The 25262-nt window shown below is 65.7% G+C and overlaps 1 protein-coding gene across 8 annotated transcripts in view; it reads right to left on the bottom strand.

The window, feature by feature from the left end:
• Nucleotides 1-902: 902 nt before the first annotated feature.
• STK11IP (serine/threonine kinase 11 interacting protein) overlaps nt 903-25262 on the bottom strand; it is a 30529-nt gene continuing 6169 nt past the window's right edge. For 5 of the 8 annotated variants that reach the window (XM_089779570.1, XM_089779571.1, XM_089779569.1 and 2 more), the window contains 22 exons: nt 24019-24093; nt 23755-23850; nt 22063-22191; nt 21427-21498; nt 19352-19481; nt 19166-19269; nt 18465-18554; nt 17868-17909; nt 16921-17088; nt 16559-16640; nt 16131-16472; nt 15310-15563; nt 14336-14446; nt 11044-11236; nt 10275-10694; nt 8587-8702; nt 8396-8493; nt 5694-5872; nt 5421-5505; nt 4996-5081; nt 4270-4496; nt 903-1553 (listed from right to left, as the gene is read on the bottom strand). In XM_089779570.1, coding sequence (XP_089635696.1) covers nt 1413-1553; nt 4270-4496; nt 4996-5081; nt 5421-5505; nt 5694-5872; nt 8396-8493; nt 8587-8702; nt 10275-10694; nt 11044-11236; nt 14336-14446; nt 15310-15563; nt 16131-16472; nt 16559-16640; nt 16921-17088; nt 17868-17909; nt 18465-18554; nt 19166-19269; nt 19352-19481; nt 21427-21498; nt 22063-22191; nt 23755-23850; nt 24019-24093 — 3240 coding nt within the window. In that variant the 3' untranslated portion in view covers nt 903-1412. The remainder of the gene's footprint in view (nt 1554-4269; nt 4497-4995; nt 5082-5420; nt 5506-5693; nt 5873-8395; nt 8494-8586; nt 8703-10274; nt 10695-11043; nt 11237-14335; nt 14447-15309; nt 15564-16130; nt 16473-16558; nt 16641-16920; nt 17089-17867; nt 17910-18464; nt 18555-19165; nt 19270-19351; nt 19482-21426; nt 21499-22062; nt 22192-23754; nt 23851-24018; nt 24094-25262) is intronic. The other 3 variants (XM_089779572.1, XM_089779573.1, XM_089779574.1) reach the window with 3 other exon arrangements.

The raw sequence follows: 25262 nt of genomic DNA, 5'->3' as shown, positions 1-25262 counted from the left end.
GTGACAGTTTTCAGAGGCACAAAGCAACAGCTCAGACTGGGCCCTGGCTGGCTCAAAGGACGCCCCTCCTGCTTGCTGGGGGCGGAGGGGGGGGGCTGCGGCTCGAGAAGCAAGATCCCTGCTGGGACACCTGCCCGAGGGGGACAGCACCGCCCTAGGGAGAGCGCTGCTGAGCCCCCGGCCACCCTCTGCAGCGCCCCGGCGCCCCACGGCCTCCGTCAAGTACTGCGGATGGAGCCCACCCTGACACCAAACGCTGCAGCCAGCCACGGACACCTGAAGCCAGGGGGCTGCAGGGCTCAGACAGGGTTACCAGATGGCTTAAAAAATACCAGACACTCGCTCTCAGATCAGGGCAGGCCGGGACAGGGTCAGGGGAGATCCGGGGGGAAGAGGAGAACCAGCCCACGAGAAGCATGCTGGCCAGGAGGGGGTCGGGGGAGCAGGGCTGGCGGGGGGGCCGGCGGGCAGGGAGCAGACTTGCCCAGGCACACGCAGATCCCAGGATGCTGCCCGTCCCACGCATGGTCCCGGGGGCGGGGGGGGGGGGCACGCTTGTGCAAGTCAGCCCCAGGGATTCCACCCCACCCCTCCTCTCTGTGTAGCTGCGTACACGCAGCGTGAGGGTGTCGAGCAGCCAGGCAGAACACCCCTACGCACCGACACTCATGATAAAGCCTCGACATGTCTCTGGCCAGTATTTTCTCCATTTGTTTCCCGGACAGAAAGCTCAAATACCAGACTGCCTGGTTCAAAAGCGCACACCCGGCACCCCTAGGCGCAGAGCGCCTGGCCCAGATACAGAAGCTGTAGCCAGTGGCTGAGATCAGGGCCAGGGCTCTGCAGGGCGCAGAGGGCCGGGCCATGGAGCGGCAAAGGCTGCAACATGCAGGAGACACAACTCAATAAATAGAAGCTTTTATTAGACTAGAAAACAGTAAAACTGCCCTGTTCAAGAGCCTCCCTGCCCCCGAAGGGACGCAGGCCTGGGAACTCTGCCCGGCCCCTCAGGGCAGGAGACTTCAGGGAGGCCCCAGGGCCAGACAAATAAATACAGGCTGCGCCAAGTCCCGCAAGTGGCAGATGGCACCCGCCTATGGAAGGGGGCCCCACATGCCGCCCGGGGCCGGGCCAAGCAGGCTTGGACTCCAGCCCCAACCCGCTGGGCTCCCAGTGGCCCGGGACCCCAGGGATAACTAGGAAGTGACCGTGGCAGGGTCACTACTCCTTTGAGTGAGTCCGTCAAATCGCCGGGGCACAGCTGTGTCAGCACCACGCGCCCTGCCCCCCAGAGCCAGCCCCGGCAGGGCAGCAGCCAGATCCTCAGTGCTCCTTGTTCCCCACCAGCACAGGCCCAGAAGAGGGGAGCAGGTGGGAGCGGTCGGCCAGGTCCCTTCTCCCTGCTGCCTGGCTCACTCCAGGAACTCCTGCACCATCCTCCGCAGGTCGATGGAGAACATCTCCTCCCAGGGGCCACGGATCCACTCCACCAGCTGGGCCAGCAGCTCGGGGCACGCCGTGTGGATGTGCCACGGGCTCTCCACCTTCAGCACCTGCACAGGAGGAGGGAGGTCATGACGGGCCAGGCTCAGATCAGTGCTCAGAGCTGCTGCAGTGAGTGGGCCCCGGGCTCAGCCCCGAGGCCTGGGCACAGGCTGGCCCCCTGCCATGCCGGCCCCACACGGCAGCCTCACCACAAGCTGCCAGCCACGGCAGAGGCTGCCAGAGTGGGCAGGGGAAGGGGGGGCAGGCTGCCAGAGCAGGGGGTGGAGGGGCAGGCAGAGGCTGCTGGAGCCAGGAGGCAGAGGGGGAGGGGGCTCGAAGCCCCGCACAGGGAATCAGGGCTGCAGTGGGGAGAGGTGCCTGGCCCCGAGGCCCGAATCTGCTGCAGCGGGGAGAGGCCCCACTGTGGCCGTGGCCACCTGGGGCTAGGAGGAAGCTGCCGTCAGCAGCCCTGGCTCACGGGCAGAGGGAGCGCACTGGCTCCCGGTCAGCAAGAGCTGGGCCTCGCCCCCCCAGCCCGACTCACCGGGCCCCAGGACAGGGAGCCTGCCTTGGAGCTGCCACCGTCCCACCCCGTAAGCCCAAAGCAGCTCCCTGGCCCCCCCAAAGATCCCCCAGTCCAGAGCCTGAACCCCTCCTCCAACCCCTCCCCCAGTCCAGAGCCTGTACCCCTCCTCAAACCCCTCCCCCAGTCCAGAGCCTGTACCCCTCCCTCAGTCCAGAGCCCCTCCCCAACACCAGCCCCCAGGCCTGAGCTCCTCCCCAAACAGAGCCCCCTCTCCCTCCCACCCCCCAGCTTCCTTCCTAGCCTGAGCCCCCAGCTGGAGGCCTTGTAGCCAAGGTGGGTTGTAAGACAGTCTGTGTAATGGGCCCATGTCTAATGACTCGCCTTCTCGGTCTCCCCGCTGAGGTAACGCGCTGGCAGGCCTTGCTCCCTGTTAGCCTCACACACTAAGTTGTGTCTGGTCTGGTCTGAAACTGCACCGTGTGGTGTGTGTGTGTGGGGGGGGGGGGCGCACAGCCGCCCAGGTGAGCAAGTGGGAACGTTGGCGAGGAGGAGGAAACGCGCACGGTGTGGTGTGTGTGGGGGGGGAGGGGCCCAGCACAGCCGCCCAGGTGAGCAAGTGGGAACGTTGGCGAGGAGGAGGAAACGCGCACGGTGTGGTGTGTGGGGGGGGGGGGGGGGAGGGGCCCAGCACAGCCGCCCAGGTGAGCAAGTGGGAACGTTGGCGAGGAGGAGGAGGAAACGCGCACGGTGTGGTGCGCGGGGGGGGAGGAGGAGGAGGAAACGCGCACGGTGTGGTGCGCGGGGGGGGGGGAGGAAACACGCACGGTGTGGTGCGCGGGGGGGCGGAGGAGGAAACGCGCACGGTGTGGTGCGCGGGGGGGCGGAGGAAGAAACGCGCACCGTGTGGTGCGCGGGGGGGGGCGGAGGAGGAAACGCGCACCGTGTGGTGCGCGGGGGGGGGCGGAGGAGGAAACGCGCACCGTGTGGTGCGCGGGGGGGGGCGGAGGAGGAAACGCGCACCGTGTGGTGCGCGGGGGGGGGGAGGAGGAAACGCGCACCGTGTGGTGCGCGGGGGGGGCGGAGGAGGAAACGCGCACCGTGTGGTGCGCGGGGGGGGCGGAGGAGGAAACGCGCACCGTGTGGTGCGCGGGGGGGGGCGGAGGAGGAAACGCGCACCGTGTGGTGCGCGGGGGGGGCGGAGGAGGAAACGCGCACCGTGTGGTGCGCGGGGGGGGGCGGAGGAGGAAACGCGCACCGTGTGGTGCGCGGGGGGGGGCGGAGGAGGAAACGCGCACCGTGTGGTGCGCGGGGGGGGCGGAGGAGGAAACGCGCACCGTGTGGTGCGCGGGGGGGGCGGAGGAGGAAACGCGCACCGTGTGGTGCGCGGGGGGGGCGGAGGAGGAAACGCGCACCGTGTGGTGCGCGGGGGGGGCGGAGGAGGAAACGCGCACCGTGTGGTGCGCGGGGGGGCGGAGGAAGAAACGCGCACCGTGTGGTGCGCGGGGGGGGCGGAGGAAACGCGCACCGTGTGGTGCGCGGGGGGGGCGGAGGAAACGCGCACCGTGTGGTGCGCGGGGGGGCGGAGGAAACGCGCACCGTGTGGTGCGCGGGGGGGGCGGAAACGCGCACCGTGTGGTGCGCGGGGGGGGCGGAAACGCGCACCGTGTGGTGCGCGGGGGGGGCGGAAACGCGCACCGTGTGGTGCGCGGGGGGGGGCGGAAACGCGCACCGTGTGGTGCGCGGGGGGGGCGGAAACGCGCACCGTGTGCTGAGGCTGCACTGAATGAGCAGCATTAAGGAAGAGACCCCACAGAGTGGAGATGCGGCTGGGCGGCGCCCAGAAACAGACTAGCAGCTCCGCAGGGCGGGCGCATGACACTGCAACATCCACAGACCAAGGGGAAGCTCTGGCCACGGGACTCTGGGTTCAGCCCTGCAAGCCGAGCCTTGGAGGAACCCGACTCCTCCCTCGGGCAGCCTGGCCTGGCCGCCATGGACTGGTCACTATGTCCATCTGCAGGACGGGGGTGTTCATAAAGCAGATGCCAACGGCTTCTCTATCCCCAACACACAGCGTGTGGCCTTTGCCCCGAGGAGCCCGTGTGCTGCTCGTAGGCGCCAGGCCGCACGTGGCCGTGGCCAGGCGGGGCGCCAGGCCGCACGTGGCCGTGGCCAGGCGGGGCGCCAGGCCGCACGTGGCCGTGGCCAGGCGGGGCGCCAGGCCGCACGTGGCCGTGGCGGGGGACCCAGCCCAGCACCTCGTCGTAGAAGAGCAGCTTGGCATCGCAGGGAGAGAAGCGGTACGTGACGATGCTGCTGATGCTGCTGATGGGCTGCTTCTCCTTCAGCTGGAGCCCGCGCTCGGGCGGGGCCCCCTGCCCAGCTGCCTTCGCCAGGAGCGGGGCCCGCTGCCATTGGTGGTTCTCCTCCAGCAGCACCAGGGCAGTGCCGGTGCCCAGCAGAGTCACAGGGAAGGCAGAGGCACCTGCAGGGGAAGGGGACGACTGGGCTCACCTTACCCAGGCCCTGGCACTGGCCCCCAGGCCCAGCCCCCCCACAGGAGGCCATGGCTGGGGGAGGGGGCAGGGCTCTGTGCAGCTGCCCTGCTGAGGGCCTGGCCCAAGCTTTGATCCCTGCGTCTCCCTGCCCTGCACTGAGCCAGGTGCCGGCCAGGACGGGCGGACTCCAGCCACCCCTGCACAGGACCATGCTGCACCGGGCTGGCTCTACCGGCCCCGGGAGCCCGGCAGCAGCTAACCGAGCAGCGCCGGCTGCTCTGCACTAAGCCAGAGACGCGACTGCAGCCTCACGGGGCTGCTGTGCCCCCCCGAAGCAGGCCACCCCTCGGGTACAGCCCCAGCCCTGGCCCTCAGTCGCAGAGCTGCCCCCGCCCCCACCTCCGCTCCGCCGGAGCCCTGCTGCACTGCCAGCCCGAGCCGCCCCCCAGGCGTGCACCCCCCACAGCCCGGGACCAGCCCCCGTACCTTGGATCAAATACGCCAGCAGATAGAAGCAGCGGGCGGGCGCGCCGTCGGCAGCCCCGGGACACGGGCCCTTGTCCAGCAGAGGCCTGGCAGGAGAAGCAGCGACTTGCAGCGCCCACTCCCATTGCTCCAGGGCCGCTCCCTTGCCACCACACCCTGCCCTCCGGCCCACAGCGCCCAGCCTGGCCCAGGTCCCTGCTGCCTTCACAGCTCAGATCCAAGCCCCTGCCCAGATCCCTCTCACCTTCTCCTGTCCACCCCAGCCCAGCACTCCGTGCCTGGCTCAGTCACCCTCCCCCCTCCATGACCCCTGTGCTCCTGTGGGGCCAGGGCCTTGGGCAGGCACGTGCAGCAAGTGGCCCACACCCCTGCATTACGGGCAGCAGGCTGGGAACTTCACTGCATGCCCCAAGGGCTGCTCTTACCACAGCTGGTGCTGGGGGTTCATCTCCACCATGCGGATTTCCTTCACTCGGCTCCTGTGCTTGCCTGGCAGCTCTTGCAGGAGACCTAGGCAGGAGCAGCCAGGACTGTTACCCAGCAGGCAGGTCTCCAGAGCACAGGCCTGCTCGGGGGGCCACGTTCGACCTGTTCTCAGCAGGGAAGGGTTTTCCAGCACCCCCGGCCGGGCAGCCCGTGGCCAGGCCGGTGGTGGATTCCCTGCCCGAGGGACAACAGGCAAAGCCCCCAACTCCTACCTGTCAAGCACTGTGCAAACTGGTCACAGCGGCTCTGGTTGCGGATGAGCAGGTTGTAGGAGGCCGTGGGGTTTTCGAACTCCATGCGCAGGCTCTGGCGGCCCAGCCCCATCTCCAGGTAGCAGAGATCAGACAGGTCGTGGCAGTCGCTTTTCTTCAGCCAGTCCGCGGGCTGCCCCCTGAGCAGAGCACAGTTCTCCAGAACAGGCTGCAGCCCCCCCGGCTCCTAGGCAGGCCTATACCAGCAGAGCCTGAGCGACTGGAGCACCGCCAGCTGCCCTCGGAACGAGCCACAGCACAGCAAGGACCCGGGAACAGCCACACTGCAGCAGAGCAGCGGCCACCTGCCCCACGCCCCGTCTGCCGGCCGCCAGAGCCCACAGCGGGTACAGACACAACCCCGCATCCCGGCAGGGCTCCCCGCAGAGCAGGAGTCACCTGCCCCACGCCCCGTCTGCAGGCCGCCAGAGCCCACAGCGGGTACAGACACAACCCCGCATCCGGGCAGGGCTCCCCGCCGAGCAGGAGTCACCTGCCCCACGCCCCGTCTGCCGGCCGCCAGAGCCCACAGCGGGTACAGACACAACCCCGCATCCCGGCAGGGCTCCCCGCCGAGCAGGAGTCACCTGCCCCACGCCCCGTCTGCCGGCCACCAGAGCCCCGCCAAGCCGCAGACCCCACAGCGGGTACAGACACAACCCCGCATCCGGGCAGGGCTCCCCGCCGAGCAGGAGTCACCTGCCCCACGCCCCGTCTGCCGGCAACCAGAGCCCACAGCAGGTACAGACACCACCCCGCATCCCGGCAGGGCTCCCCGCAGAGCAGGAGTCACCTGCCCCACGCCCCGTCTGCCGGCCGCCAGAGCCCCGCCAAGCCGCAGACCCCACAGCGGGTACAGACACAACCCCGCATCCGGGCAGGGCTCCCCGCCGAGCAGGAGTCACCTGCCCCACACCCCGTCTGCCGGCAACCAGAGCCCCGCCAAGCCGCAGACCCCACAGCAGGTACAGACACAACCCCGCATCCGGGCAGGGCTCCCCGCAGAGCAGGAGTCACCTGCCCCACGCCCCGTCTGCCGGCAACCAGAGCCCCGCCAAGCTGCAGACCCCACAGCGGGTACAGACACCACCCCGCATCCGGGCAGGGCTCCCCGCAGAGCAGGAGTCACCTGCCCCACACCCCGTCTGCCGGCCACCAGACCCCCGCCAAGCCGCAGACCCCACAGCAGGTACAGACAACCCCGCATCCGTACAGGGCTCCCCGCAGTGGCCAACATCAGGTGAGCCATCCCATTTGCCTATTCCCACCTTCTGACACCAGCTCTGCCCCCCATGAGCAGAGCGGGCCCTGGCCTGACCCCGGCAGTCCTGGCCTTCACAACACCCGCTGGCTGAGACTCGCGCAAGCCGGCAGCACAGCACGTGAAGCAGACACCTGCTTGTTTCTACGGGACCCCTAGTCCTTGCGTTACGAGAAGCAGACCTGATTCTCTGCCATAACCCCCTTCACCATCTTTCCCAAGCTGGCACGTCCGCCTCATCAGCCTCTCCTCACGCCCCCAGTGCCGCTGCCTTGCCGTACTTTTCCAACAGGCCTCGTGCGCTGGGGCAGCCCGCCGGCACACACCGCCACACGGCGCACCATGGCTCCACGGGGCAGTAGGGTGTCCTGTCTTACCCCCCAGCTACTGATCCCCAACAGGCCTCGTGCGCTGGGGCAGCCCGCCGGCACACACCGCCACACGGCGCACCATGGCTCCACGGGGCAGTAGGGTGTCCTGTCTTACCCCCCAGCTACTGATCCCCAACAGGCCTCGTGCGCTGGGGCAGCCCGCCGGCACACACCGCCACACGGCGCACCATGGCTCCACGGGGCAGTAGGGTGTCCTGTCTTACCCCCCCGCTACTGATCCCCAACAGGCCTCGTGCGCTGGGGCAGCCCGCCGGCACACACCGCCACACGGCGCACCATGGCTCCACGGGGCAGTAGGGTGTCCTGTCTTACCCCCCCAGCTACTGATCCCCAACAGGCCTCGTGCGCTGGGGCAGCCCGCCGGCACACACCGCCACACGGCGCACCATGGCTCCACGGGGCAGTAGGGTGTCCTGTCTTACCCCCCAGCTACTGATCCCCAACAGGCCTCGTGCGCTGGGGCAGCCCGCCGGCACACACCGCCACACGGCGCACCATGGCTCCACGGGGCAGTAGGGTGTCCTGTCTTACCCCCCAGCTACTGATCCCCAACAGGCCTCGTGCGCTGGGGCAGCCCGCCGGCACACACCGCCACACGGCGCACCATGGCTCCACGGGGCAGTAGGGTGTCCTGTCTTACTCCCCAGCTACTCATTCCCAACACTGATTGCTGGTCTGGCGCAGTGGCCAGGGAGTGGCTGTTCAGAGAACTCTCCACAGTGACACCAAGTGGCAGCTAGTCTCAGCCACCATTTCCCCACCCAGCAGGGGGCGCTTTACTCCGCCGCTAGCACCGACCCGTCTGCTCCTGGGGCTCCCAGTCACCCCGCTCTGCGAGGGCCGTCTGCAGCTCTTCAATCTGCTGGGACCCACTGAGCAGTTTTGGAGCATTTGCAAGTTTTGCCACCCCTCTGTTCACCCCTTTCTCCAGATCACGTGAGTGTCGCACAGCGCCGGCCCCAGGGACTCCCGGTTACCTCTCTCCAGCGGGCCTGCCCGGCACTGCTCACCTGATCTCCCCAGTGACTTCCAGAATGTGCACCCGGAGATCTGAGGCCACCAGGAGCGAAAGGAACTCCCCACAGCGCCCAAACTTCACCATGGCCACCTGGAAGAGCACAGAGTGGGCTAAGCACCGCCTGGCACTGGGCAGCAGGGAGCCACCCAGCTGGAGCTGCCGGCCCAGTCTGGTAGCCCTCACCTTGAGGAAGCACTGGAATTCCTCCATGTTCTCCTCCAGCACCTCCATGTCCAGGTAGAGCCGGAGGCGATGGTCCACGGAGCGGAAGTCCCATGTGGCCAGGGGGCCGTTTATGGCTGCGGAGAGCACACCAGGCAGGTGAGCGAGCCCTCTGCCAGGCCCCAGCGCTCGAGTCCTTGGCAGGTGCCCCCAGGGGAAGCCGGTCTGGTGGGTCCCATCCAGCCCAGGGCTCTTGGCCACAGCACCCCTCCAGCCTGCGGTCCCTGCCCACAGGGAAGCCTGTTCCTTCAGTAGGGCACATCCTCCCTCTGCAGGGGCGCACTCCCCGGGCTAAGCCCTTTTCACCCTGCCCTGGTGTTGGCACCACTGCTGGACTGACGGCCACCAGCCCCCTCAGAGCCAGCCCAAGTCGCTTTGCTACCCCAGCCGCCGGCGCCGGCCTGGCCTCCCTCACATGCGGCAGCCGCACTGTGGAGCGCTGCCGAAGGGTCCCCAAGGCAGAGGCCCTAGCCAGATTCAGAGAACTAGCCTGGCACGAGAGGCGGAGAACAGCTGCCGAGGCTGCAAGAGACGCAGAAGGAAGCTGGCCAGGAGCCTCACTCAGACGCGGGCCCCCAACGTGGGGTCCCAGGGCGTAGCCCCGGGCTGAGTGACTAGCAAGAGGCTAGTTCAGGCAAGCCAGTCTGGGCACACTGCCCTGAGCCTGCATCCCAGCTAAGGGTCGCGCAGCCCCCCAGGGCCCCTGTAGCACAGGGAGGGGGAGTCCGACACGGGGCTGTGCCACACGCAGGCTCCCCTCGCAATCCCACAGCTGGGCCTGGCGCAGGCCGGGACTCCAGGCTTGGGAGGCCTGCTGCCACAGTAGGCACCCCGGAGATCACCATGGTGCACCCCCGCACCGGTACTACTGTGACGTGTGTGTGGGGGGGGGCTGTCCACTCGGTGGCCCTGGGCCCACGCTGGCTGGGCAGTGCCCGGTTGCCGTGTTGGGCTGGGGGTGCCCCCTACTGGCCGGTTGCTGCTCTGCAGAGACTGTGTGCGCACCCAGCAGGGGGGTCCCTGAGGGGGGCACTTAGGCCATGCTTAGCAGCTTCTCCCCTGGCCAGGGGAAGGGGTTTGAACAAGGGGGGGCTGTCTGGGGGAGTGAGCGACCCGTGGCTGGGAGGGGGGCAGTCATGAAGAGAACAGACTAAGTCCAGTACAGGGGGTTCAGGGGCCTGCACCCCAAGGGGTCTAAGGCTGCCTGCCCCGATTCTTGTGTCCACATCACGCCCGGGCCGGGCTGCATCTCTGAGAAGCAATAAACCCCCGTTCCACTGGCTGGTGGAGTCACATCTTGCTGCGGGTGGGGTGCAGGGTCGGGGTCCCCGACACCATCACAGCCACGCAAGCCACCCCCGCCCCACTGGGGGAGCCGGTTAGAGACCTCCCTCTGCCACCAGGAGAGGCTGCTGCCCCTCATGACCAACAAGCCAATGGGTGCAGCATTGGCCACCAGCCCCCGGACTCAGTTTGCCATCTGCAGGATGGGGCCTGGGCTCTGCGAAGCACTAGCACCGAGATCCCCAGGCCCTGGAGGCATCAGCCTCGTCTGCAGCAAGGGCCCGTTCCCCTCGCGCTCGGTCCCGGTTCTCCTGCCAGCTGAGCCGAAGGCCTGGGCTGCACACAGGACCATGCGCGTGACTCACGGGGACTGAGGTTCCAGGTCTCCTCAGGCTCCGAGCTGGGCGTGGGCCCCCGGGATGCGCCGTAGTGGTAGCTGCCCATCAGGCTCCCCGCGCTGGTGTCTGTCCGGCTGAGGGACGAGTAACAGCTCTTCAGGCCTGGCTCCTTCTGCCTGCCGTCCCCGTCGGAGCTGGACTGGACAGTGCTGCCGTGGTCACCGCTGAGCTCCTGGGCCCGGGGCTCTGTCTCTGAGCCATCGTCCTCCCCGCCAATGTAGAACTGCCCGCTCTGGCTGCCCAGGACGGACGCCGCCTCCAGACTCCCCGGCTCCGCAAGGCGCTCGGAGGGCAGCGGGGTGCTGGAGTGCCGCTCGCAGGGCAGGACAACAACGTGGTCACTGGAGCAGCTGGGGCAGACCACCGGCTCGCCAGGAGCAGCAGCCTCTGCCGGGGCAGTAGAGGAGGGAGGGAGCGTCAGGTCTGCAGACCCGAGTAAAGGAAAAGGAGGAAGATCCCGCCCAGCCCAGGCTGCCTGCTGAGTCCCTGCTCTGCCAGACTGGAGAACCGGCTCCTGAGGACCGTGGCACCGCAACCCTGATCCGCAGGCAGTCCTGGGCTGGCTCCATCCTCCAGCAGCCCAGCGAGGCCCTGCGCGAGAGCCGTTTGACAGAGCAGCTGCTCGGTTCCTGCAGCAGGACAAGGCAGACTCCCACCCGAGCATGCTCTGTTAGCCAAGTGCCCCAGGGCACAGGCAAGGACCACACGGCTCATGCTCCCTAGCCTGGCACCGTACCTCGCCTGGCCTGAGCCAGGGCCTCGATGCCTTCGCCACCGTCCGCCGCTGCCGGAGATGGGCTCTGCTGCCAGGGTGCAAGGGGCTGGCCAAACTCCTGCTGGCATTTCAGGCACTGCAGCTTCGCAGCCTCCGCCAGCCCCTGATTTCGGCCATTCTCCTCCAGGGCAGGGGCCAGCACTCGCAGCACACACTGAAAGTGGCAACAGGGAGATGGTGAGGGCTGCCAGTCTGAGCGACACCTGGCGGGCTGTGAGCCGGGCCGTGGGAGCCAGCCAGCCACAGGCCGAGACTCTGCCCAAGCACTCCGCCTGGCTGGGGAGGGATGAGCAGAGACAGCTGCCCCAGGGCCTCAGCAGCACGACGGCGGGACGTTGGGTCCCCCGACAGTCAGGCTGCCCCCACAAGTACCACCCAACCGGGCTCCTGCCCCTCGTCCTGGTCTGGAGAGAGTCGCCCCTGCCCCACGGCTGCGTGGCTGGAATGCCTCTGGCTCCTGCCCCTCATACTGGTCTGGAGAGAGTCACCTCTGCCCCACAGCTGCATGGCTGGAATGCCTCTGGCTCCTGCCCCTCATCCTGGTCTGGAGAGAGTCGCCCCTGCCCCACGGCTGCGTGGCTGGAATGCCTCTGGCTCCTGCCCCTCATCCTGGTCTGGAGAGAGTCGCCCCTGCCCCACAGCTGCATGGCTGGAATGCCTCTGGCTCCTGCCCCTCATCCTGGTCTGGAGAGAGTCACCTCTGCCCCACGGCTGCGTGGCTGGAATGCCTCTGGCTCCTGCCCCTCATACTGGTCTGGAGAGAGTCGCCTCTGCCCCACGGCTGTGTGGCTGGAATGCCTCTGGCTCCTGCCCCTCATCCTGGTCTGGAGAGAGTCACCTCTGCCCCACGGCTGCGTGGCTGGAATGCCTCTGGCTCCTGCCCCAGCAGTCCGGGCTACGCACGCCCCAAGACAGTAGGAGCTGCTGCTGGGCTCTTTGCAAGCAGAGCTGGCTCCAGCCTTTGCCTGGCCCCTCAGCAGCACAGGCGGCAGGATTCCCACCGGGGACAGGCCAGCCAGGGGTTCTCTGAGCCACCGTCAACGGACGCTCTGTCAGCCACCACCCAAGATCCAGGCTGCACAGGGAGATGGGTGCCCACGCACTTCCTGGGCCTCCAGCAGGGGTCCTACTTGCCACCACCTCCAATTCCAGAATGTGATCTGAAATGGGTCTGGCCCACGGAAGCTCATCACCTAATAAACCAGCTTGTTAGTCTTTAAAGTGCTGCCTAGCCCTGGCTTTTGTTTCAGCTACACCAGACTAACACGGCGGCATCTCTATTGCTAGATCCACAAAGGGCTGTCTGGGGGACCAGCCACCCTTTGGGCTACCAGGTCATGAAGATACCCACATATCCCTAATGGCCCTCACTAGCACATTTAGAATGGAAACCGCCACACTCACTTCCTAGTTCTAGCTTCACATACAGAAATTCCTGCCCCCAGCTGGGATCTGCAGTCAGCCAATTGTCACTTTCCACTTGACAAGTCTCAGAGGGTTGCCCTGTTAGTCTGTAACTGCAAAAACAACCAGGAGTCCCTTAAAGGCTCAGATTTATTGGGGCATGTGCTTCCCTGGGTGTAAACCACTCAGATGCATGGAGTAGGAATGGGGGCGGGGGCGGGGAAGCGTATGGAAAGAGTTCCTTATCAGGTGCAGGGCCAGTTAGGTGTGGGTAGGGGGTATGGCTTTCTCCCAGCAGCTGATGGGGAGGCGTAAATACCAGGGGGGAACCTTCAAAACTAAACTGCAGAAAGAACCATTCCCTACCCCCAAGCTGTGATTCATTTGCAAATTTAAAAGGATCAAATTAGAGCTGAATAAGGCCTTAGTAAATTAGTGATAGAGATGCAGTTGTGTTAGTCTGGTCTAGCTAAAACAAAAGACAGAGCTATGTAGCACTTGAAAGACTAACAAGATGGTTTAATAGGTGATGAGCTTTCGTGGGCCAGACCCACTTCAGATCACATTCTGAAACTGAATGGGTATGACCGTTCTATAACCGAGGAATACAGTGAAGAAAGTGAACTGATTATAAACAAGTAAGTTACTAGAAGAAGGTGGGGGCAAGGGGCAAGGAGAGACAAGGAAGGAGGAATAGTAATCGAGAGGTAGCCGTGTTTGTCTGATCTCGCTAAAACAAAAGGAGAAGAAACTAGGCAGCACTTTAAAGACTAACAAGATGGTTTAATAGGTGATGAGCATTCATGGGCCAGACCCGCTTCCTCAGATCACATTCTGGAAGAGAATTGGCCTGGCCATAGATACCAAAGAATACAATGAAAAAAGAACGAATGAGTGTGAAATTGACAAATCAAGTTCTAGAACAGAATGGGGGTGGGGGGAAGGTTAGTGTCTGAGGTAATGACATGGGGTGATAATTGGGGTGCTCTCTTTGTAACGGGGGAGATAATTGGGGTGCTCTCTTTGTAACAGGGAGATAATTGGGGTGCTCTCTTTGTAACGGGGAGATAATTGGGGTGCTCTCTTTGTAACGGGGAGATAATTAGAGTCAATTTCAATGCGTTCCTTCTTTGTTATTGTATCACTTTGGTTTATATGGTTGTGGCACCAGCCCGGGCGCCCGCCCGATGACGACATCACAGCCATTGGCGGCCGTGCAGGCAGGGGCACTGACTGCACCGTGCCCCTGGGGCGCCAGCTGCCACAGCCGGCCTCAAGCCACTCCTGAGCGTACAAGCTCTCACTGCCAAACTCACATGAGTCAGATGGATTTGTCTGGGGGCTGGGCCCTCCTGGAGCCGAGCTGGTTCAGTGGCAGTGTTGCTCTGTGGATGGGGGGCCGTAACCCTGGGGGAGACCAGAGCTCCTGGCCTGGCCAGGCAGGGTGATGGGGAGCCCCAGAAGGCAGCCAGGCACCAGTGGCATGATCAGCCCAACTTGGAAATCAAACCTGTCACTTCACACCCCTGGGGGTCCTGCACAAGCCATTAGTGGGTCCTCAGCAGCCTCCCATGGCTTTTCAGCAGCCGGGCCTAGCAGATGCTGCAGGCTCCAAGGCCCTCGGGAGCCTGGGACATCCGTGCACCTACACACTCACCCACCATGCCAACCGAGCCTGGGCACGGGGAGGCAGGACCAAACCTGGCATCTCTGGAGCCACAGGTCACATGGCCTTAGCTAAGGCTGCAGCAGACTCCTCTCGAGCTGGGCTAGGGGTGTCACATTCAGGCAGACCCAGAACAGAGCCAGGCTCAGCCCCTGCCACTCAGCATGCGGAGGGCCCCCTCACCTGCACACAGCGTTCCGGGTGATCGTCCAGCACCACATAGCTGCGCTTCCGACGGTCCTTGCGGATGTAGCCGAAGTAGAGCGTGAGGACAGGGAAGACTCGCTCCAGGTCCTGAAGGAAAAGCAGCCAGGGGCTCAGAGGCCCGTCAGGGGCAGTGGGCCTGGAGCTTTGTGCTCCCAGGGTTTGGCAGGGTGCTCCAGGCACATGGGCAGGACCCCGGGCAGAAGCACGAGTCTGGAGGCACAAGCAGCACTGAGAGCAGCCCAGGCTGAGACGCTGCTCCCCACGCAATGCCGCCGAGACGTGCGGAGAAGGGCCGGTGAGTCCGCCCTGCTGGGAGGCGTATACAGGGGATGAGGGGCCGGAGGCCAGCACAGACTGTCCAGACTTGGCAAGCCCAGGGGGACTGTCTGGACAGTCGATGAAGCAGGATTGAATCCTACTGGTCTCTACAATCCTGGGACAAGGCCACCTCTCGTGCTCGAAAGCTGGTCTCAGCAGCCTACGCTGGTCCAGGAAAGCTGCCCCCTGCCCTCCCCAGTCAGAGTGACTCCACAGCGGGGGGCCATGCTCAGAGGGCCGGCCAGGACGCAGGCTAGCCAGCGACAGGGCACCGCTGAAGCAAGTCCACACTGGGCAATTAGGGACCTTTAGTGAACTTGAAGGTCGCTGGCAGTTACTGCCCCGGCCAGGAAGCGAATCCCAGGCTGTGCTGGTTAGTGTGCAAAGGCCTCCCTCAGCCCCCAACCAGAGCTCGACCAGCTCCATTTCCTGACTCCGCCCAGGAGAACTGGGGCACAGCCTGGCCCAGGCCGCAGCACTGCCCTGTGCGGCCTTCAGCCACAGGGTGGGGCAGGCGCACACGGGCGGGAGAGAGCTGGCTCACCCACGGCCCCTTTGCCAGCCCTGCAGCTGGGCTCCGAGTCGCTGGCGCATGCAGATCAGAAGGCAAGCGCCTCGCGGAGCCAACTCACCATCCGTCTCCAGGCCATCTCCGAGGTCTCCACTTTCTGCAGGCTCCTCAGCTCCAGTTTGTGCAGGACTCTGGCTGCCTTCAGCTCCACCTCGATCACATGCCGGGCTGTGACGCGCAGGAAGATCCAGTCTGGCTCTGGGGCGCCGTCACCCTCTATCTGGCTCACCAAGACAGGCTGGCACAGGTCCACTGCCAAGGCAGACACCCCGGCATCGGCGCACAGCTCTCTGCCCTCAGGCCAGGCCCCGGCGCCTTGCAGGGCAGACACCCCGGCATCGGTGCACGGCTCTTGCCCTCAGGCCAGGCCAGGCCCCGGCGCCTTGCAGGGCAGACACCCCGACATCGGCACACGGCTCTCCGCCCTCAGGCCAGGCCAGGCCCGGCCCCGGTGCCTTGCAGGGCAGAGGGCTGGGGCAGCTCCAGGCAGACACCCCGGCATCAGCGCACAGCTCTCTGCCCTCAGGCCAGGCCCCGGCGCCTTGCAGGGCAGACACCCCGGCATCGGCACACGGCTCTCCGCCCTCAGGCCAGGCCAGGCCCCGGTGCCTTGCAGGGCAGAGGGATGGGGCAGCTCCAGGCAGACACCCCGGCATCAGCGCACAGCTCTCCGCCCTCAGGCCAGGCCCCGGCGCCTTGCAGGGCAGAGGGATGGGGCAGCTCCAGGCAGACACCCGGGCATCGGCGCACAGCTCTCCGCCCTCAGGGCAGGCCCGGCCCCGGTGCCTTGCAAGGCACAGGGCTGGGCAGCTCCAGGTGCAGCCTCACAGCAGGGAGGGGACATGCAGAGGCCCTGAACAGCTTCTGAGAGAACCTATTTACCTTCTGGCTTCTCCTCTCCCTCCGGGGCTGCGAGCTCGTCCACAGCCATCTCTCCTTTCTGGCCTTCTCGCAGGGCCTCCTCGCACTGCCAGGCGGGTTCCTCCTCCTTCGGGCTGTCCCGCAGCGACCCACAGGGAGTGGCTTGCTCCGGGGTGGCGCTTTCGCTCACCGTGCGGGTGCCAGGCAGGCTGCCCGGCACCTCCCTGGCAGGACAACTAAGGGAGGTGAAAGGCCCCTCCTGGCCGTGCCCCTCCAGCTGCCTCTTGTACTGCAGCCAGTCGGCACCCAAGTGCTCTCGGAAGGCGTCCATGCGTGCCAGCTCCCGGTGCCACTGGCCCAGCCCTGCGGAGAGAACATCCCGGGGAGTGGGGCCCACAGAGCCCCACAGGGGGGCAGCTGCTGGCTTTGGGCCGAGGGGGGAGTCTCACCGGCAGAGGGGGGCCGTGCCGGGCACTCGCGCTCCGTGTCACTGGGCTCTGAGATGCTCGCCCGGCGCACCCTCACCTTCCCCTGCAAGGGACGGAAGGAGCAGCGCTGAGTGGCCAGACCGGGGCCTGAGCTCTGCGCACCGCCCGCCCTGCACACTTGGCACAGTAGGGCAAGTCAAGCTTTTAACCCAGGCCTCCTGCTCAGAGACAGTGCTGTCACCCCGCCCCCAGCCAGGCCACCAGCCCCACTCTGCGGGGGAGAAGCAGCTCCGGTGGGTCCCCGTGGCTCTCATGCAGCAAAGCAGCCACCCGCAGCCCAGGCCCGGCAGAGGCAGCAGAAGCCCAGCGATGGGGCCAGGGACCTTGGCTCTCCGCTGCAGGGGCCTGGCAGCCCCGCTGTCTCCGGGGGACTGGCTGTCGCTGAGGTCGGCGCCGCAGGAGCTGTCCAGGGCACTGCGCTCCAGCAGGGTCCTCTCGGAGGCTGACGAGCCGAGTGACTGGGCGAGAGGCTGCCCCGGCTTTGGCAGGTGCTGCCAAGAGAAGAGGGATGGCAGCTGAGCGTGGGGGCGGGGGTAAGCCGAGCCAGAGCAGGAGGGGCCAGGACGCCCCCGAGATGCCCGTTTCCCCCAGAGTGGCGGCAGGCCCCTCGCTGTCGGGCCAGGACTGTTTGCCTCCTTTCCTCAGTTTCACCCAAAGCCTGCAATTCCCCAGGCACAGCAGGGCTGGGACTGACTGACAGCCCCTCCCTGGGTGCCGAAGGGCTCTAGGAGCCGGCCTGGCCCACAGCGCATGGGGCCTGAGAACGCTCTGGTCTCCCTGGGAGCTGGCCAGAGACAGAGGCGAAGCAGCCGATGGAGAACTCCCCCAAAGTGAGGGGCAGGCACCAGGGCAGAGCCACGGGTCTCCCTGCGCCCCACTCCCCCAGGTCTACCTAGACTCCCCCCCGCAGCTGCCCCAGGACACTATGGGTCTCCCCATGCCCCCCCAGACTCCCCCCGCAGCTGCCCCAGGACACCATGGGTCTCCCCATTCCCCCCCAGGTCTCCCCAGATCCCCCCCTGCCACCGCAGCTGCCCCAGGACACCATGGGTCTCCCCATTCCCCCCAGACCCCCCCCGCCGCAGCTACCCCAGGACACCATGGGTCTCCCCATTCCCCATGGTGCCCCAGGTCTCCCCACACAGTCTCCCCCCGCAGTTGCCCCAGGACACCATGGGTCTCTCCTTGCCCCACAGCCCCTCCCAGACACCACGGGTCTCCCCACCCCGCCCCAGAGTGGGGTGCGCTGCAGTACATCACCCATGCTCACCAGCAGGTCTGAGGCCGTCAGGGGCTCTCCGTCCAAGAGCAGCTGCAATGACAGACCTGCAGTCAGTCAGCTGGAGCTCGCCGCCTCCTGCCCCACTGGAGCCGTGACTGGGACCCGGCCTACTCCCACCCCAGGAGGCAACTGGTGCCCAGTCCGACACTGGGGACGTTGCCTGCCGCGCGCCCGGTGCCAGCGCCCCCTGCAGGACAGGCCCCGGAGCCGCCAGCAACCACAGCCCTAGGAAACGGGGTCCCTGGAGACGCTGGCCCTTTAGTCTCATTGGAGCCCAAGCGCCCAGCTGCTGGATTTACCACTGCATGGCGCGCTGGCCGAGCGGCCGTTGCCAGGGCACCGCACTCAGGCACCGTCTGAGGCCTGCCAAGCCCCAGGACTGCCCGACAGACGGCGCCTGCAGCCCCGGGGCAAGGGCAGTGTTAGCCAAGGTGGGGACTGAACCTCCTGACCTGGGCACCTGCCAGAAGCAGGAACTGAGCAGCAGGGGACGGGCCACTGCAGCATCTGCCCGGCCCTGCCCTGCCCGCTCTCACGGGGCGAGAAGGGCCGTGCCCCCAGCCTGCGGGCGGCTGCGCTACTCACGCTGACGGACGCTGCCCTCGGAGATAAGTGGACGACGGCGGCCGCTCGGTGGTTCTGGTGGAACCATAGCGGGTTCCCCTCCAAGTGCAGCTGGGAGAGAGGAACACAGCGAGGGTCACTGAACAGCCGCGTGTCCGGCTCCTCCAACGGGCCAGCACGAGAGACGCGCCTCCTCCAGCTGGGCTGGCGACGAAGGGGCCCATGCAGGAAGGAGCCTCCCCTCCCAGCGGCCCCTTCACAGGCCTTGTGCCTGCTGCTTCCGTTCAGACGGAGCCGGAGGGCCACGGGCCTCCAGGCCACGCTCCTCACTCGGAGAGCTGCCCTACCAGCGCCCTGAGTTCTGCTCCGCCGGGCAGTGCAAAGCCGGTTCTTCACCTGCAGCCGGGCCCTGACCCACGGGAGCCTGGCCACGTCCTGCTGCCCAGGGCGCCGGTCTGCTCCAGCCACACCCGCACACCCACTGGCATACAGGGGCCACCAAGGGCAAGTCGCCTGGGTCACCTAGGCCAGGCAGCAGAGGAGCAGTCCCAGCATGACGGGGGACAGGGTGAGGGCTATAGAAATCCCACTGCTGGGTTCATGGAGACCGCAGTTTTCTCCTCAGCGGGAACCCCAACCAGGGGCCCTCCTCAGCTTGCCATCCGCCCTGAACTGAGACACCCCAGGGTCTCCCCCTCCTGCCCCCATGGCCCCTGGCTCACTTTCCTGAGGCTGTGCAGCATGGACAGTGGTGCTAACTGGGCATGTTCCAACAGCAGGTTATAGGCCACATCCAGGTGCCGCAGGTTCAGCAGCTGCTCCAGCCCTGCAGACAAACCGGAGAAGCAATCAAATGCGATGCCAAGGGGCCCTTCCTCCGGGCCACGCCAGCCCCTGCCTGGGCTCACCATTAATACTCTCAAGTTCATTGCTGCGCAAGATCAGAGTCACCAGCGTGGCTCGACTGTGCAGGCCCAGCTCGGGCACCCTTGGCAGGAAGTTGTAGGCCAGACTCAAGTACTCCAGCTCCGTCAGGGTCTGTGTGGAGAGAAGGAAGGGCCCGAGAGCCACCCGGTTACCGTGTCTGCAGTGCAGGGAGGTGGAGCCCTACTCCCCCCGCAGTGCCTGGCCGACGGGCTCACAGCCGCACACAGCGCGCTCCCAGGCAGCGAGGGAAGAGCCGACTCACACCTGCCTTAAAGCAGACGGCGGAGTCAGAGCTACTGACTGCCACTGCCACGCTCCCCCTCCTGCAGGCCGAGCCCCGTGGTCACTCGGGCCTTGATCCTCAGTGAGCGCCACTGTCCCATCCCCGTGCCCTGGAGGAAGAGACCAGCCCGAGTGTCTGGTGGAGCAGGGAACCAAGCCCTGGGAGACACCAGGACACCTACCCTCAGGGCAACCCTTCCTCTGCCCCCGCACAGCTGGCCAAGACGCTGTCATAAGCAACGGGTGCGGGACAGGCACTGCCCCGCACCCCCGCGGCAGGCCCGGCGCGGGACAGGCACTGCCCCGCACCAGGCCCGGCGCGGGACAGGCACTGCCCCGCACCCCCGCGGCAGGCCCGGCGCGGGACAGGCACTGCCCCGCACCCCCGCGGCAGGCCCGGCGCGGGACAGGCACTGCCCCGCACCCCCGCGGCAGGCCCGGCGCGGGACAGGCACTGCCCCGCACCCCCGTACCCCAGTGGCAGGCCCGGCGCAGCAAGCGGTTTCGGCAATAAAACGGCTCCAGTTCACATCTGGGCTGGTGTCAGACCCACTCAGCGCTGGCCTTGCTCTGCCCACTGGAATGCAGCGGGTTTAACAGCCACTCCCACAGGAGCACTGACCGCTTTCGGAAACCCTGCCCCGTCTGGGAGATGGCACAGCCCGTCTCACGGGACAGCCCCTCCCAGCCAACGGCCCCCCATACTCCTGTCCGCCCGCAGAAGGAACGCTTGTGCGCTGGGCGGTGCCGTGTGGCGGGCAGAGAGTTAGGGTGCGGCGGGGCGGGGCGGGCAGCTCTTCCTGCCAGCACAGGCCTCCATCTGCACAGCCACGCAGCTTAGAGGAGCGGAGCTCCGGACTGCTGTTTGAGAGAACGGCTACGTGAGGCCAGCGGAGCCAGGCAGAGGATCACAAGTCACTGGCCCAGCCTGTCCCGAAGGCCACGCCGCCACCCGCGAACCTCATGGCCTGCCCAGAGGCAGGCGTAACAGGAGGAGGGGAAGCCGATCTGCCCAGAGAAGTCCCCAGGCTGGGGCGGCGGGCTGGACAGGGCACACAGGGCACCCTGGTGTCAGAGCTGCTCCTTCCAGGCAGGCGTCAGGGGTGCATTTCAGCAATGGCTCAGCATGCGGCGTGGGCCTCCCGCAAGCCAGTCGCAAGGGGCTCCACTGCCAAGTGTGGACTCCTGCCTGCGCCTGGCTCAGAGCGGAGGTGGGCAAAAGGGCTCTGGCCACAGATGCCTGGCTGCTCCCGTAGCCCCCAGGCTAATCAGGACCTGGGGACAGGGGAGCGTGAAGTCTCCTGTCGCCCTGCAAGGGGCACATTGTGCTTAGGGTCAACCACCAGCTGCTGGCCCCTCGCAAGGGACTTCCTGGGCCCCTCACCATCCCCCGGCCCTACTCAACAGCTGGCAGCTCTCTCTCCAGAGGGCAGGGCAAAGACTCCTCCCACCCCAGGCCAAGCAGGGTCTGTGGGCAGGTAAGCCAAGAAGTGTCCTGGCCCCTCCCCCTCCCCCTGAGGCCCCGCCCCTTTCGGAGTAGCCCAGGGCCACTTCAAATGTTTCTCAAGTGGCCCCCCCGTCTAAAACTGCCCACCCCGAGCTAGAGGGGAAAACACAGGGGGCGGACAGGCGAGGGGGCCACCCGGCAGGAGGTGCCCAGGCAGCTCGGCAGGCTGAAGGGCTGGGTCCCAGCCTGTAGCGCAGCAGCTGCCTGCTCCAGGATGGGAATCCACGTGCGGCCGGGGATGCGCAGACACTGGGCTCGGACACTCACCGTCAGGTAGTGCTCGCAGTCCCGCACCTGGTTGTGACTCAAGTCCAAGACCTTCAGGGCGTTCAGCAGTTGCTGGAAGGGGTGCGAGAGCATCTGCGTCAAGCCCGCTGACTCAACCAACGACACACTGCAAACTGGAAGGGCTAGGCCCTGCCCCCCAGACTCCCCACACCCTGCCCATGGGGCCTGGCAGCATCACAGCCAACCTAAGAACAGAGCAGCCAGACGGGTCAGCCCAACGATCCATCCAGCCCAGCATCCAGTCTGCCCACAGCGGCCAGCGCCAGGTGCCCCCGAGGGAGGGAACACAGCAGGTAGTCCTCATGTGATCCCTCCCATCACCCATTTCCAGACAGAGGCCAGGGACACCGTTCCTACCCATCCCGGCTAATAGCCGCTAATGGGCCTAACCTCCATGAATCTAACTAGCTCTTCTTTGATCCCTGTTGAAGTCCTAGCCTTCACCACATCCTCTGGCGAGGAGTTCCACAGGTTGACTGCACTGAGTGACGAAAAACTTCCTTTGGTTTGTTTTAAACCTGCTGCCTATTCATTTCATTGGGTGACCCCTAGGTCTTGTATTGTGGGAACAAGTAAACAACTTTTCTTAGTCACTTTCTCCACACCAGCCCATACCACGGGTCCCGCTCCCCTCACCAGTGACCCATCCAGGGCAGTGATGGAGTTGTGGCTGAAGTTCAGGGTCTGCAGTTCCAGCCAAGGGAGGGCAGAGCTCAGATCCCCTCCGCAGGCAGAGATGACCTCCTAGGAAGGGGAGAGAGATCAGCAGCAGCACACGGCAAGCAACGGGACAGGAGCTGGGTACCACAGAGCAGCTGGGACAGCATGGAAGGGCCGCACCCTGCCCTTCTTCAGACACTCGTCCCCACCCATAGGAAGCAGCAGCCGCCCCGGCTCAAGACATGGAAGGAAGGAGACATGCCGTGTCCTGGCACGGCCGAGGGCCTGCAGCTATTCACGTTTGCATGTTCTGACCAGGAGCTCCTGGAGACCAGGCATGAAGGTTGCCCAAGCCCTTTGCATGCTGCCACAGCTTCAGCAAATCCTGCCCCAGTGGCCGGCAGCCAACCCAGCCGGCTCTGGCAGGGCTGGTGGGGAGCTCAGCAGGAGGTGGAGGCCAGGCAGTTCCGGCTCCAGGAGCCCAACAGGAGGTGGGACGCCCCAGAGGCCAGGCAGTTCGGGGTCCGGCACAGCTGACGGGGAGCCCTGCGGGAGGCGGGACGCCCCAGAGGCCAGGCAGTTCCGGCTCCAGCGGAGCCGACAGGGAGCCCTGCGGGAGGCGGGACGCCCCAGAGGCCAGGCAGTTCCGGCTCTGGCGGGGCCGACAGGGAGCCCTGCGGGAGGCGGGACGCCCCAGAGGCCAGGCAGTTCGGGGTCCGGCACAGCTGATGGGGAGCCCTGCGGGAGGCGGGACGCCCCAGAAGCCAGGCAGTTCGGGGTCCGGCACAGCTGATGGGGAGCCCTGCGGGAGGCGGGACGCCCCAGAGGCCAGGCAGTTCGGGGTCCGGCACAGCTGACGGGGAGCCCTGCGGGAGGCGGGACGCCCCAGAGGCCAGGCAGTTCTGGCTCCGGCACAGCTGACTGGGAGCCTTGCAGGAGGCGGGACGCCTGGCAGTTCTAGCTCTGGCAGAGCAAGGGGAGCATCCAAGTTGGGACCCCTTGGAGAGCTCCCTGCTGGCAGACCCAGCTCAGGCCAGGGGGCTAATAAAGCAGCTTTGCTGTGAGCATGGCATGAGGGCAGAATTAGCACAGACCCCTTGGCCTCTGGACACGGAAGCCTGAGCCTCTGCTCTCCGAAGGGCCTGCACATTGCAGGCACAGGCAGCCTCGCTCCAGCTGCAGCGCATGGCAGGGCACAGGCTGGGACGCACTGCAAGGCACCAAGCAGAGTCGCTCTAGCCCAGCAGGCGGGAGAAGTATCCAGACCAGCCCAAGCCACCTGAATGGCCAGCAGCTGGGGACCTCAGAGCCTGTGACGGGCGCGGGGAACTGGACTGACACGTCTTGGCTGGCTGCCGGGGAAGAACCACAGTGCAGTGGCTGATGGAGCCTGCGCCACCCGCCCTGGGCCCACACCACCCAGCAAACCAGATCTTGGCCCAGGGGAGGGATCGCTCAGTGGTCTGAGCATTGCTTTGCTAAACCCAGGATTGAGAGTTCAAGCCTTGGCCTGGGGCAAATCTGTTAGGGATGGTGCTTGCAGGGGACTGGGCTCGGTGACTCGCGGGGTCCCGGCCAGCCCGGTGAGGTACATCTCCATTTATACTAGAGCTCTATAGCGTAGAACGGCTTCGAGCCAGCACTCACCTCCAGCGTGCTGACACATCTGCTGCACGTTAAGGCCTCCAGCTGAGAGTAGATAAACCGCAGCCCTCGCAGGCAGTGCGGAGGGACAGACTTCAGCTATGGGGGTCAGAGAAAGGGGAGAGTGTGTAGGAGCAGCCACCCCCCGCCCAGCCCCTCGAGCAAGAGCAGCACCTCAGCCAGTCTGATGAGCTGGGGCGCCACAGGGACCAGTGTGCACCCCCACAGGGCCAGGGCCGAGGGCCCGGCCAGCCCCAGCACACTCACCTCCAGGCGCCGGAGAGACTTGAAGGGGAAGATCGTCACAGCAGACTGCAGGTTCCAGCTGGGAACGTGAATGAGCTGCAGAGGGATGGACAGAGCAGAGTCTCAAACCTCAGGGGTTTAAGGCACCACCTCAGCGCTGCCAGAGCCCTCTGCTCCGTGTCCGTGGGCAGCACCTTCCCCCAGACACGCCGGTCTCAGTCCTGCTGCAGCCCCCCTGCCCCAGACTCAAGTTTCACTGACGGCAGGAAGACTAACCAAACTGACAGACGTCAGGACACCCTGCTGACCTCCCAAGATGACAGCTGGAAACAGCAAACTGAAGGGGCAAGGACCAGCCCCAGACTGGGAGGCGGACTAGTCTGAGAACGCAGCTGGTCAGAAGAGGCCAGGCGAGAGATTCCATGCAACCCATTTCAGTGCACGAAGTGGAGCTGGCCCGGTACAGTCTGCACTTCACTTTCATACCTCCCCAAAATAACTTCAAGTCAGTGCAAGTAACTGCTGGGGGGCGAGGGCAGCACGCAGCGAGATGGCCACACGAGGCTGCCCTGTACAGACACACAAATGGATCTGGGTTCGGGTCCCGTCCTGCGCACCTGAGCCCTGAGGCAAGTCCCTTGACCTGAGCCTGCCCGGGCGAGCCTGCCCTTGGTCTGTTATATGGCTGCGGCTGCGCCAGTGTAGGAGGAGACCGAAGGGTCTGAGTCAGCAGGACGAGGCAGTGGGGTTCCCAAAGGGGAGGCAGGTGGGCTCAGTGGTATTGTCAGCACATCAGGTGACAGTCAAGGTGATCCGACACCAAACTGGTCACTCTGGGCCTGGGCCATGGGATGGATCACCTGTTCTGTCCACTCCCTCTGGGGCAGCTGGCATTGGCCGCTGAGACAAGATACTGGACTAGATGGACCTTTGGTTTCAAAGACTCCTAGGGCTGGCAGAGACCTCAGGAATCGTCAAGTCCAGCCGCCTGCCCAAGGCAGGACCAACCCAACTCAATCATCCCAGCCAGGGCTTTGTCCAACCAAGACTTAAACACCCCTAGGGACGGAGATTCCACCCCCTCCCTAGGGAACCCATCCCAGTGCTTCACCATCCATCTAGGGAAAGAGTTTTTCCTAATATCCAACCTAGACCTCCCACACTGCCACTTGAGCCCATTGCTCCTTGTTCTGCCATCTGTCACTACTGAGAACAGCCTCTCTCCAGCCTCTTTGGAACCTCCTGTCACGTTACTGGATTTTAAG

Source organism: Pelodiscus sinensis, chromosome 7 (genome assembly GCF_052426305.1).
Source record: "Pelodiscus sinensis isolate ZL-2025 chromosome 7, ASM5242630v1, whole genome shotgun sequence".
Taxonomy (NCBI): domain Eukaryota; kingdom Metazoa; phylum Chordata; order Testudines; family Trionychidae; genus Pelodiscus; species Pelodiscus sinensis.
This window is presented reverse-complemented; position numbering and strand designations above follow the sequence as displayed.